Source organism: Sebastes umbrosus, chromosome 9 (genome assembly GCF_015220745.1).
Source record: "Sebastes umbrosus isolate fSebUmb1 chromosome 9, fSebUmb1.pri, whole genome shotgun sequence".
In the NCBI taxonomy this organism is placed as follows: domain Eukaryota; kingdom Metazoa; phylum Chordata; class Actinopteri; order Perciformes; family Sebastidae; genus Sebastes; species Sebastes umbrosus.
The window spans coordinates 730,198-745,197 of record NC_051277.1 but is presented as its reverse complement, the minus strand read 5'-3'; the positions used below and the strand labels follow the sequence as shown (position 1 = coordinate 745,197).

General features: G+C 41.1%; 1 protein-coding gene across 1 annotated transcript in view; it reads right to left on the bottom strand.

Annotated features, from left to right (window-relative positions):
* The window catches only part of LOC119494667 (protocadherin-1-like), a 224,879-nt gene that overhangs the window by 117,348 nt on the left and 92,531 nt on the right, over positions 1-15,000 (bottom strand). The window contains 1 exon segment of the mRNA XM_037780722.1: positions 9,183-9,402. Within this exon segment, the coding sequence (XP_037636650.1) occupies positions 9,183-9,402 (220 nt within the window).

The window sequence follows — 15,000 nt, the reverse complement described above, 5'->3', positions numbered from 1 at the left end:
CTCATGAGGAGATGACACTTCCATTTATATAATCTCTCCATCACATCGGGCTTATCTAACACACAACACACAACACACACGTGTGTCAACGGACGTATAAGTGCAGCAGCGGAGCTGACGTCATCGTCATCCTGCACTCTGAACGCCGTCTGTGGTTTTATCTGGAAATCAAACTGGTGGCTGATTAAGAGCTGAGATAGAAAACCTCACTGATGCTGCCTCTCTCTCTCTCTCTCTCTCTCTCTAGTTGGTGCATGTGTGTGTGTGTGTGTGTGTGTGTGTGTGTGTGTGTGTGTGTGCATGTGTGTGTGTGTGTGTGTGTGTGTGTGTGTGTGTGCAGCGATTACTACAGCTCTCATACTGATGCAATCAGCAGATAAAGAGGTTGAGGGCGTGCATGTGTGTGCATGTGTGAGTGCCTAAATACAGCATGTTTGCATGTGGTTTCATCTAGAGAGATGAGTGCACCACACACACACACATGCACACTTCATAAATCAGCTTGTTATCCAGCAACCAGCGATGTCAGGCAGCAGATTCCTCTCTCTCTCTCTCTATCTCTCTCTCTCTCTCTCTCTCTCTCTCTCTCTCTCCTATTTCCTACCTTTCTCTTCACTTCCTTCTCTCCTTCCTCTCTCTCTCTCCATCACTCCATCCTTCACCACAAACACACAACATGCAATCAAATCCCACAAAACTGCATCCTCCCCTCCCCTCCCCTCCATCCTTCACTCTCTCTCGGTTTTGGTTTTACTCCTCTCTCTCCATCCGTCCATCACCAGACAGGAAGTGGGTGCATTAGCAGAGTGAAGACGGCCTGATGGAATTAACGTCCATTATCTGTCCATTTACAGGACAGAGAGCAGGATGAAACAGAGAGGAGGAGGAGGAGGACTGAAATGATAGAGATCTCACCACACCGAGCTCCGTCTCTGCTCTCAACTCTGCAGAACAAACCACAGAAAACATGTTTGTGTTGTCTGTGAGGACAGTTTGGGGCTCAGCGGGGCGGCGGCAGGACGAGCAAACAGCAAACACGACTAGTGTGATGGCTGAGACACCTGACACATGGGCAAACACACCCCAAAACATACACACGTCTTCAAGGTTAGAGATGGAGGTTTTATAGAATACCAAAAACAACAATGTGTTAGTCTCTATACTCTCTAAACTCTCTACAAGCCCATCGGCTCATACTGAAGATCTTTAAAAACACAAATATATCATTTCTGTCAATCGATTCAAAGTTAATCACGATTAATTGCAAATAAATCGCACATCTGTTCTAAATGTACCTTAAAGGGAGATTAGTCAAGTATTTAATCCTTTTATCAACATGGGAGTGGACTAATATGCTGCTTTATGTAAATGTATGTATATATTTATTATTGCAAATCAATTATCAATGACAGATATTGATCCAGAAACCCTCACAGGTACTGCATTTAGCATAAAACAATATGCTCCAATCATAACATGTCAAACTGCAGCCCAACAGGCAACAACAGCTGTCAGTGTGTCAGTGTGCTGACTTGACTATGACTTGCCCCAAACTGCATGTGATGATCATAAAGTGGGCATGTCTGTAAAGGGGAGACTCGTGGGTACCCATAGAACCCATTTACATTCACACATCTGGAGGTCAGAGGTCAAGGGACCCCTTTGAAAATGACCATGCCAGTTTTTCCTCTCCAACATTTAGTGTAAGTTTGGAGCGTTATTTAACCTCCTTCATGACCAGCTGGTCTGACATCAATGGATTCCTTAGATTTAGTTTCATATGATGCCAGTATCTTCAGCAGCTTTAAAACTGAGCCCGCTACACCCTCCGAAATATCGACTACCCGTCAGATTTAAATTAATTAAATTAAAATCTCAAAATGTGTTAATGCGTTAAAGAAATGAGTGTTCACACGTTATTATCACGTTAACTTTTGAATATGTTTGAAAAGAGAAATAAAGACATGTCAGAACAAAATGAATTGAGATTCACACATCTGAAGGTCAGAGGTCAAGGGACCCTTTTCAAAACGCCAAAAATTGTCACATTAATACACTGACTATAAGGATGTATACTGTAAATACTGTACATGTAGAAGTTTTGAATGAACGTGGTATAGGATATGAATACATAAAGAACATCACTGGGAAGCTACAGAATTATATAAAAACCTAAAAAATGCTAAATAATAATGGCCCGGCCTTTAATCCAGTGTTTTTTTTCTTTTTTCCTTATGAAATCTTCCAAAAGTCACATTAAAAGAAGGGAAATGATCTGTTACGAGTGCAACTGGATTTGTAAGAAGATTAAAAAGCAGATGAAACCGCCGAGCTTTTACTTTGAAGTTGCAGACATTTGAATGTTCTTCTTTACTAGAAACCATTTTTGAAGTTCAGCTAAATGTCAGCAACCTTTTGTTTACTGTGGCAACGAACGCAGCCAACATCTCCGCTCCTCTTTATCTCAGGAACACATGAACATGATGGCGGAGCGATAAACTGTTGCAGACACGTTTCATAAGGACAACAAGACGGATTGCAGCCGATGGAAATGTGACCTGCGTGCAGATTTCTCTTCCAGCTCTGTGTTACAGTACAGCGCTGTAGACACGGAACAACAGTCTGCGTGAACACTGAGTCACATGTCCTGAGCATCCAGATTATACCTGGATTATGTCCAGATTACAGTACAGTACTATAAGTGGATAATCCACCTATAAAAGCAGGTTGGAAACGCAAGCGAGATGCATTAAGACCCAACTCTCACGGACCACTTCAGCTGTTGTTTAAGTGCAAATGCATCTCCACAAATAGCAACCGAGCATAGTGCACGGTGTCACGTGATGCTGCCATCGAGGATCTTCCACCATAACTGAAGCACAATTTGTTAAATCGTATATATTCTAACGGCTGCATTTTTTATCTAACTTTAAAATAAAGAAATAACACAGGCACTATGTTTGGAAGCAGCTAATGTCATTTTCGTGACAACGCAGGATATTGCTTTTCAGAAGGATGAGTTGAATGTTTTTATGTGCAGAAAGTAGCAATCAAATGCAAATGTGACTAACTGGAAACACATCTAACAGCGGAGGGTAAATCAACTGTTCAAACCAGACTAAAGAGGGAACAGAGAGAGGATGTGTTGGAGGCCAGTCAGTTTGTTCCTGCAGCTCTTCATCAATCTGTCTGAAGCACTTGAGATCTGACCGATCAACAATCAGTCACGGTGATCGATACGGTCTGCAGCGCAGGAAAACACAAGGAAAGAACTAAAGAGCCTGCTAAAGAGACAGAACAAACCTGCAGAGATGAAGCCAAACGGAGCCGAGGCACAAAACTCATTAGGAAAAACACATTCTGCTGTTTGGTTAATTATCGCAATAATCGCTGCTTGATTAACCATTTAATGTTAAAATTTAATTACGCCCAGCTGCATACGATGTTCTATCTCTGTGTTTTCAGTGTTCGCTCCTAAAAGAAGACAAAATAAAGTATTGTGTCAAAGATATTCAGACGCAGACTAGAATCAACTGAACTCTGAACGGGGTTCGGTTGGACGCAGCAGGGAGGGGAAAGAGGGAAAAGCATCTCTAGGATTTATATTAAACTACATTATTATTATGAACTATTAATTATGCCTGGCTGCATATGATATACTAAAAATAAAGTACTGTGTCAAAGATATTCAAATGCAGGCTAAAATGAATTGAATTTTGAACAGGGTTTGGTCGGTGGATTACAAAACGGTGGAAAGATGGTAAATGGACTTGGACTTATATAGCGCTTTTCTAGTCTTCCGACCTCTCAAAGCTCTTTACACTACATGTCAGCATTCACTCATTCACACACACATTCATACACTGATATCAGAGGCTACTAAGGTGCCAACTTTGCCATCAGGATCTAATCTAAATACTCATTCACACACCGATGGCTCTGCCTTCAGGAGCAATTTTGGGTTAAGTGTCTTGCTCAAGGACACATCGACATGTGACCCGGAGCAGCCGGGGATCGAACCACCGACCTTCCGATTAGTGGACAACCTGCTCTACCCTCTGAGCCACAGCCGCCCAAAGAAAGAGTAATCTTTAGGATTTTTTTAAACTGTATTATTATTATGAAGTATTAATTATACGCAGCTGCATATGATGTACTAAAAATAAAGTATTGAGTCAAAGATATTCAAATGCAGAATAAAATTAACTGAATTTTGAACGGGGTTTGGTTGGTAGATTACAAAACGATGGAAAGAGTAATCTTTAGGATTTTTTCTAAACTACTGTATATTATTACTATGAATGATTAATTATGCCCAGCTGCATGCCATTTACTCAATATAAAGTATTGTTTCAAAGATATTCAAACGCACACTGAAATCAATTGAATGTTGAATGAGGTTTGATGCAGCAGGGAGGGAAGAGATGGAAAGAAAAGGACCAAAATAAAAGGTAAAAAAAAACAACTACATTATTATTATGAAGTATTAATTATACGCAGCTGCATATGATGTACTAAAATAAAGTATTGAGTCAAAGATATTCAGATGCAGAATAAAATCAATTGACTTCTGAGTGGGGTTTGGTTGGACGCAGCAGGGATTAAAAAAAAAAGATGGAAAGAAAAGGACAAAGTAAGAACAAAAGTAATCTTTAGGATTTTAATACATTATTATATGAACTAATAATTATGCCCAGCTGATATGCGAACTCTGTGTTTTGAGTGTGGAGTGTATTCACTCCTATTGTATTGTCAAAGATATTCAGACGCAGACTAGAATCAACTGAATGTTGAGCGGGGTTTGGTTGGACGCAGCAGGGAGGGGAAAGATGAGGGGAAAAGGACAAAACAAGTAACTTCTTTTGTAACGACATTATTATTATTATTATTATTATTATGAACTGGGAAACTGTGTTTGGATTATTTTAACAATAAAGGTTTATGTTTTGAATCAGACAGAGAAAAAAAGAGAAAATGAAGAGAGTGAAGTGTATCTGAAGTGGAGGGTTAATCCTCAGAAGATGAGCTGTAATCTGTTGACCTCACTCCGCTGGTACAACACACACACACACACACACACACATGCACACGCACGTGCACACACACACACACACACACACACACACACACACACACGCACGAGCACACACACTAAAACACACACACTTCCTTGGGAAAATACCTGCAGCTAAAACATGTTTGACCATCAAAGTGGAAGATTGTACAACGCTACCATCACCACACACACACACACGCACACACACACACACACACACACACACACACACACACACACACACACACACACACACACACGCGCACACACACACACACACACACACACACACCCTGACCTCATTCCACTGTGTACGAGGAGATACAGCCACTTACACACTCTCCTGCACTCTATCGCTATCTCACACACACTCACACGCTCTCACACACACTCACAGGGTGGTAGTAGCCTGTGGGCGTGCGAGCAGCTGTGAATAATTGTGTTTACAGATGGCATACGTACGACCTGTGGGTTGAGAGAGAGAGAGAGAGAGAGCGAGAGAGAGAGAGAGAGAGAGAGAGAGAGAGACGGTCCTTACAAAAGAAGACATGGATGACATTTACACTGAACGTCTCTCTCTCTCTCTCTCTCTCTCTCTCTCTCTCTCTCTCTCTCTCTCTCTCCTCTTCTCCTCTTCTCTCTCTACTTTCCATTTTTTGCCAGTTTTCAACTATTTCCCTTCCGTTAGCTTAATTGCTATCAGTGGTAACGAGGCGTTAACAGCCGGAGCAGAACAATGAGCGGTGGCATAAGTAAGAAAAGAAAGGGCGGTGGAGTGTTTTTAGATGCGTGTCTAATGAATCATTTGGCTCCTGAAAGCAGGTAAATGAAGTTCTTTATTATTTATGCCGGTGGGAAACTGAGCTTTAAAAATAAAACACTATAAAAAGCAATCATCTACTGTACATCATGATGTCATTCAATCATCTACTGTACATCATGATGTCATTCAATCATCTACTGTACGTCATGATGTCATTCAATCATCTACTGTACATCATGATGTCATTCAATCATCTACTGTACATCATGATGTCATTCAATCATCTACTGTACATCATGATGTCATTCAATCATCTACTGTACATCATGATGTCATTTAATCATCTACTGTACATCATGATGTCATTCAATCATCTACTGTACATCATGATGTCATTTAATCATCTACTGTACATCATGATGTCATTCAATCATCTACTGTACATCATGATGTCATTCAATCATCTACTGTACATCATGATGTCATTCAATCATCTACTGTACATCATGATGTCATTCAATCATCTACTGTACGTCATGATGTCATTCAATCATCTACTGTACGTCATGATGTCATTCAATCATCTACTGTACATCATGATGTCATTTAATCATCTACTGTACATCATGATGTCATTCAATCATCTACTGTACATCATGATGTCATTCAATCATCTACTGTACATCATGATGTCATTCAATCATCTACTGTACATCATGATGTCATTCAATCATCTACTGTACATCATGATGTCATTCAATCATCTACTGTACGTCATGATGTCATTCAATCATCTACTGTACATCATGATGTCATTTAATCATCTACTGTACATCATGATGTCATTCAATCATCTACTGTACATCATGATGTCATTCAATCATCTACTGTACATCATGATGTCATTCAATCATCTACTGTACATCATGATGTCATTCAATCATCTACTGTACATCATGATGTCATTCAATCATCTACTGTACATCATGATGTCATTTAATCATCTACTGTACATCATGATGTCATTCAATCATCTACTGTACATCATGATGTCATTCAATCATCTACTGTACATCATGATGTCATTCAATCATCTACTGTACATCATGATGTCATTCAGACAGTATAATAGCAGCGTAGGCTACTTCCACAACAGAGGAGGCCTCGACTGTCACTCACTCAGTTTAAGGAGCTGTACAATAAAACCACACACGTCTGAAGAACATAAGAAATGTTACTGAAAACATTTAAAAACAAATTAAACTAAATGTGAGGACTGTATCTGAAAAGATAAAAGATCATTTTTCTTTATTTACTAGCCTTATTTAGCCTTATATTCAAAGACGTTTGGAAAGATGTAGTGTTCTGAGTATGTACTGGTTTATGATTTTTTTTATTATTATTATTTAAAAACGCAAAAAAGGCTTTTCAGATATGCTGCGGCGGTTTAAAGGTCCTTTATTGTAAAAAGTGAGATTTTCATGTCTTTTATATTATAAAGCAGGTTTAAGTTCTATATAAATACTGTTAAACTATCAAAACACTCAATATACAGAGAAACACACACACAGCCCGTAATCAGGATTTCTGTCCATTTGTGATGTCACAAATATACAATATTTAGATCATTACACGGTTTTAAACATCACAGTTTATTTCCTGTTGCAGTGGATTAGAATAACATCAGCTGACAGGAAGTAAACATGGACCCATGCTGTTGCCTATAGCAACACAATTCTGTTGCATTTCCATTGAAATGCACTAAAACGGAGCGTTTCAGACAGAGAGTGAATACAGGCATATTCAGATATTCAGGCAGTACGAGGAAAATAAAGGTTTTTCAAACTCAAAAGTAAAAACATGTTTATATGTGTTGTATGATGGTAAATCTGTGACATGACGCATCATTAGCATAATTTACACCTTTTAGCAAAGTGCAGTATTATATACTGTACTGAGTAGGACACGTTTTGAAACAGGCAGAACGGTTAAGAGTCACCATGCTAAGTCATGTCAGCATTATGAGACGTTCAGAGCAGAGAAGACGTTCAGAGCAGAGAAGACGTTCAGAGCAGAGAAGACGTTCGGAGCTGAGAAGACGTTCGGAGCTGAGAAGACGTTCAGAGCTGAGAAGACGTTCAGAGCTGAGAAGACGTTCAGAGCAGAGAAGACGTTCAGAGCAGAGAAGACGTTCAGAGCAGAGAAGACGTTCAGAGCAGAGAAGACGTTCAGAGCAGAGAAGACGTTCAGAGCTGAGAAGACGTTCAGAGCTGAGAAGACGTTCAGAGCAGAGAAGACGTTCGGAGCTGAGAAGACGTTCAGAGCAGAGAAGACGTTCGGAGCTGAGAAGACGTTCAGAGCAGAGAAGACGTTCGGAGCTGAGAAGACGTTCGGAGCTGAGAAGACGTTCAGAGCTGAGAAGACGTTCAGAGCAGAGAAGACGTTCAGAGCAGAGAAGACGTTCAGAGCTGAGAAGACGTTCAGAGCAGAGAAGACGTTCAGAGCTGAGAAGACGTTCAGAGCAGAGAAGACGTTCAGAGCTGAGAAGACGTTCGGAGCTGAGAAGACGTTCGGAGCTGAGAAGACGTTCAGAGCAGAGAAGACGTTCGGAGCAGAGAAGACGTTCGGAGCTGAGAAGACGTTCAGAGCTGAGAAGACGTTCGGAGCAGAGAAGACGTTCGGAGCAGAGAAGACGTTCGGAGCTGAGAAGACGTTCGGAGCTGAGAAGACGTTCAGAGTAGAGAAGACGTTCAGAGCAGAGAAGACGTGTGTGTTTAGACCGTCAGCATCATCATCTCTCTGCTAACCGGCTCCAGCTACCTGGCTACCGTTCATCCACCTGTTCGAGTCCTACCCGTTCTAAAAGCTGCTGTCCTGTAGCTGATAAACAGGGAAAGACAGATAAAAGCAACATGCTAACATGAAGATGACAGGCTGACACAATGCTAACTAGAGCAAACGGAGCAGCGCTGCCTCGGTGGATCTATAAGTGGAGCTGATGGAAGGTTGGACTCAGTATGATTTACATAATTGGGATGTTAATTCGTTAAGCCGTGGGAGTTGATTATGTTGCATATTGATTGTGTTGTGCTGCTGTGAGGTCACACACCTCTTTAACGAAGGTATACGCCGCCGCGCAGGGAATTGTGGGAGTCTGATTAAAAATACAACATTAATATTCCTGCTGACGCGCCGCGTTGTGACATACGTGTGTGTGTGTGTGTGTGTGTGTGTGTGTGTGTTGTGTGTGAAAGCCAGCCAGTGTTTATTGGTTCTCCAGTGTGTGTGTGTGTGCATGTGGATGGATGGATGGCGGAGGTGAAAAGAGGAAGTAGAGGGAGGGGAAAGTCCACCTGGTCTTACCGTTCTCCGGGTGCTCCATCTCGCCGATGCTGCCGTCGGGCGTGGTCCGCTCGTAGTGGTCCTCCGGCAGCGCCAGGGGCCCGATCCGCGGCCCCGACGACGACTTGGAGCTGGGCGTCTCCGACTCCTCCAGGCCGCTGTCGTAGTAGCTGTGCTGGGACGCGTCCTGCAGTTCCTGCGCCTGGTTGGCCGTGGAGAAGGTCACTCGGCGGTGGGGGGGCTGTGATTGGCACACGGAGAGGAACACATTTAAAAACTCAAAATGACACTTTAAGTTAAATTTAACATACGAGAAGGTTTTATTAGAAACCCGTCCCGGTTTGATGTGATGCAGATGAAGCGCTTTAAATGATTAAAGACATCAAGGAGAAATAAAAATAACTTTCAAAGAAGTCATTTAGACACGACGACGGGAACAAACACTTCTCAAAACTTTCATCACAAAGTTCTCAAACTCACTGATTTCATTTCTCAGTTTAGTTTTTGCTCCTAAAAACCAAAAGAATCCGTCGTTTGTTTCATCTCACCGCTGCTTTCATGTCATCTTATTTCATTTTACATCATCAGATCATCTCATCTCATCTTTTATCATCTTTTATTTAACAAACATCAATCTCTGACCAAACACCCAACGCCGCGTCACACACACAAATCTGAGGAGGCAAATTAATGAGCAACATTAAAAGAACAAATGACGTGATGAAGTATTTCACTATCGGTTAGTAAAGGCCGTCTAATCTGCTGAAGCTGACGAGACGTGATCAGATGTAATAAGTAATACAATGACTGATAGAAGTTTCCACACCAGCCGGAAAGCTTCAAGTTTTAACCATAAAAAATACACTTAAAATTAAGTAAGTCTTCAAAACAGAGAAAACATCGGACATGTCTGGGTGCATAAAAACCTGCAACACAAGGACTTAATATTTTCAAATAAAATGCATAATATTAAAAACTCTTTTAGCCTCCATCTGTGCGCGTATGTTTAAATACATACATTTAAATAATGAATTAATACATTTAAAAATAAATGCAAAAATAAATTTAAAAGTTAATAAAAATTAATTAGGAAAATTAAATAGAAGAGTAGATAGATAAGGGAATTAATACAAAGGTAAATAAATTAATACAAAAAATATAAATTTCTGTCACTTTTTATCAATTAATTAATGCAAATATTTATTTTTAATATAATGTTTGGTATATTTAATGGCACGTTTATCTATTTATCGAGTCATTCATTCAATTATTTATTTTTTATTTTGGCATTTTATTCTTTAGATTACATTAAATATTTCAAGTATGGTTTTAAATAAATTAAAAATAAATGCAAAAACACATTTAAAAGTTAATAAAAGTATGTATAATAAATAAATGGGAAGAAAATAACAGTAGAGAAAGCGTAGATAGGGGAATTATTACAAAGCTAAATAAATAAAGAAGCAAATTAAAAACAAAATATCAATTTATGACATATGTTATCAATTAATTAATGGCTACATTTAATTTTAATATAATTTTTGGTACATTTGGCATCATTATTTAGTTAGTAAGTCATTTATCAATCTATCTATTTATTTACCTATGTGTTTATTTATTTAGACAGGTTTTGTCCTTCATACATTTTATTAGATATACTGTAAACATACATACAAAGAACCGTCAAATTCAATACTTAAGATCACATTAAATATTTCAGATAAGGGTTTTAAGGCTCCAGTCATGGAGTGCAACGTCCCTGGTTCACGTTCATCTTTCTACCCTCATGTCTTAATAATAAAATGCCCCAAAACTATAAATAAAGCATATTTAAATTAGGTATATTGTTTGGTTCCCTTTAAGTTATACAGTTTATATAGTCATGTGAATTTTAGTATTTTTTAAATATAACTCTGCATCTTTCATGATATCTCGTCTCATATGACTCCAGATGAGATTGGACTTTATGTTTATAATAGTTTGTCCAGCGTGTGTTTGGTTCTTTCTGTCATGAAGAACGTAGTCTGAATAAACGCAGCCGGCTGAACGCACAACTTTACTGCTCCATTTCCTGTGTTCCTGCTGCTGGAAGGTAGCTGTCCGACTCGCGTCGTTTGATGGTTTTTGTAATTAGAATACAATTAGCCTCCCTATGGCGCTGCAGGGACGCCGCTCACACACACACACACACACACACACACACAATGTGCAAATACAGCGAGAGCTGCCAAACAAACGGTGTTCTAATTCAAAAGGAACACAATGCTCGGTCAAACACTTCAATCACACACACACACACACACACACACACAGACACACACACACAGACAGGCAGCTGACCGACCGGCCCGCGCTGATAAAGAGCAGCATCCCTGGCTCGGCAGATACTCCGTCACCATGGCAACTGGGTGCTGTCAGGACCCTGAACCAGTGAAACCAGCAGATCAGCGCTCATCACACAGAAGCAGACTGGGCTGGAGCCCCTTCCTGGTTTTAATGCCTTTATCTCTCACTTTTTATAAGCAGCTTTTTTTGCAGCAGCAGATTCGCTGACTTGTCTTGACTGTCGCCTCACAGAAACAGTTCACTGTGCAGGGATTCAAACCAGCAGCCTCCTGGTTATCAGGCTGCATCCTCATACTTGTGTTTCTGTTTATGTAAATGTACTGCATGATGATGCGTCACCGGTCGCTTCCTCTGCTGTTTACAGTCCGAGCTGAGCGGATTTATAAATATCTGTGATTGTGCAGGTAGGAACCGGCAGACTTAATGTCACACAGATGGAAAATGTACAAAAACTCAACCCACAGCGGAGCTGTCCTTTAAACTGTGTGGACACAATGTGCTGTAGAGGCATCAAAAGAAGCAGATCCCCGGTGCTTCAGGCGACAGGCGGCTGTCCAGGTAAACACATTCAAATGCACAGTTAAAAACTGGACTCTCAGTACTCGCACTTCCTGTCTCTAGTCCAGAGGCGTTACGTAATGCCACTGAGTGGTTTTAAACCACCAAACTGTCAGTGGAGCCGTTCTTCTTTTCACTACGTCCATGTTTACTCACTGAGCATCTTCTGGGTGTGATTTTACCACAATGGAGCCGATATATTTCAGATTTCACAGCCTCTCAGCAGCCAACGTCTATTCACACAACAGTTCGTACAATATCTTACAAAAAGATACTCCTCAGTTTTGTGCATTTTCCTACGAATGTCCAACGACACGTGACGAATGTCCAGAAACACATAATGAATGTCCAGAAACACGAACACCGCTCTTTATACTTCCCGGTTCACAATTACGTGGATTTCCATACGAATAGATTTCATGCGGACATCATGTTAAAAAATGTGACATTCCTTTCTATGTACACTGTAAATCAATATATTGACTTTTGTGACTATTTGACGAACTGCTGTATGAATGCGCTGGATGATGCTGTAATAACACGCCGCTAACGTATCTTCAAAATAACTCAACAACACTTTGGGACATGAACAGCGGTCTCCAAGTCTTTCCCACTCTGTATTCTACGTCAGTAGCTCTGAGAGAAGCATATTTACACGGATGTGTTTACATTGCAGTCAGTACAGACTACATGACGTACAAATGACACGCCAAAAGCTAGAACGGCGTACTCATTGCGTGCAAAATGACTGCAAATTACCGTGTCATTTATACGTTATTCAGTGCGACCGGGCAGGTCAGATAACATCTCAGTGTCTGGGTTCAAACTGGGCTAAGTTTGGCTGAAAATGAAAAGTATATTTTTCACATGGATGAGCTGATGAATGAGTATTTTTTTATGTTTTTAGCTACGAGCTGGTTCCCAGTGAAAAACAGTCGGTGAAACAGCTGCTCTGTGAACGCTAACTGGGACTGGAGGTTGGAAAAGCAAATGAAAGATCCACAACGCTTCAGCTTTCTTTAGAAGATGTTGGTTGGTGATGTAAAGACGTCAGACAGACGTGGGTTTCACCGTTGTACCGCCAGGATCCCCAACAAATAATAATACAGAAGCACAAAGAACAAACATTTCCATTTGCCAGATATTGAGATGGGTCTCTACCTGAGACCTGCAGCGGCCTCACAGTTAAATCTGTGTTTGTGGTATTAATAACTGCTTCCTGCTCGCAGCCTGCTCGGCTGTTTGCTGTGTGAGCATTAGGAAATAAATCACATCTATATATACATGAAGAGAGAAATGAAGCGGATCAAATGGTCCCGGTCCCTCTCCTGACTGTCTGTCACCTCCAGCACGCCAAAAACACACAATCACACTCTGCACAATCCCCGTTTCCTCTGCCCCCCTTTTCTACTCGTGTGTGTGTGTTTGCTGGAAATAGAAGTGCCATCTCAGCAGATTGCATCATGGGAAAGTAGAGCAGATCAGAGGGGAGGGAAGTAAAGACCAACCAACATCCAGAACAACCTCCACCTCAGCCCCCGCCCAGCCGCCCGACGCCACCTTTGGACGTCCCTCTTGTTCTAGAACGGCGCCCTGCGGAGGACAAAATGGCCACCATCTGCCGTCTGACCGCGCACCCCGGCGTTCCTCGCTGCCCTATTTTCTGTTACCTCGTCTCAACCCTGAACCTGTAGAGAGGCAGCGGACCTCGACGACCACACAGACTCCTCCTCTACAGCTGGAGGAGAAAACCTGCCGACCGCCGGCGTTCACGGACGGAGGATCATTGATCCAGAAGACTTTTGATGAAGGGGGAGGACATACAACAAGAAGGAAGAGCCAAGAGGATGAGGCTCCGAGCGTGGTTGGATGGTCTCTGCTACCGTTGGGAATAAAAGTCAATAAAACCAGTCTGAAGGTCCAACGATAAAACCAGTCTGACGGTCCAACGGTAAAACCAGTCTGTCGGTCCAACGGTAAAACCAGTCTGACGGTCCAACGGTAAAACCAGTCTGACGGTCCAACGGTAAAACCAGTCTGACGGTCCAACGGTAAAACCAGTCTGACGGTCCAACGGTAAAACCAGTCTGTCGGTCCAACGGTAAAACCAGTCTGACGGTCCAACGGTAAAACCAGTCTGACGGTCGGTTCCGACGGTGGAATAAATCCTTGAAAACTTTATGTCCAAATTAACTGCAAAGATGTAATAATGAAAAAACAGCCGTGTTTTTTTAATTTGATGCGTTTCATTTTGTTTCTGTCGAGTCTGAATGACGATCAGCGAGGTAAAAGTCTGGTTGCTTTGATAAGAGAATATTAACTTCATATTTAGTCTGATGATAATTTATAATAATGAAATCTTTACTGCAGTGACAAGGGACAGGCTGGTTATATAGTTTTGATATTTTAATTGTATTTTGAAGATGTTTTTCATGTCATTATGTATTGTAGAGTTTTGTGAGAATAAACACATTAAACGATGTCACCGTTGACGTTTTAGGATTATTATTATTTATCCTCATCAGCATGTCGTCTGCTGTTGATATTCTGTGTGTTAACCGTCCGGACGTCTATAATGGACCTGAGTGTGTTTACTGAGTACACAGTACCAGTGATGAAGGTCAGTAATTAGGTATTCCAGTAACATCTCTGTTAACGCTGCTCTGACGGAAGCTTCTGCTCATTTCTCCACTGAACTAGATTCAGTCTTCTGCACACTAAAAAAATGCACACATGCACTTTTATGTAAAACAAGGCGGCGTGATGAACCATTTTTCCTTGAATCCATAGAAAGTGACCTTCATTAGCATCGCTGAGTGAAACACATGAATATGCTGCTGAATCCATCACGCAGAAAGGAAGAATTAAAGAGCTTTAAATGGAGCGCAACACACAGTTTAGACAAGATGGCCGAGGAGAGGAAGCAGCGGGAGAT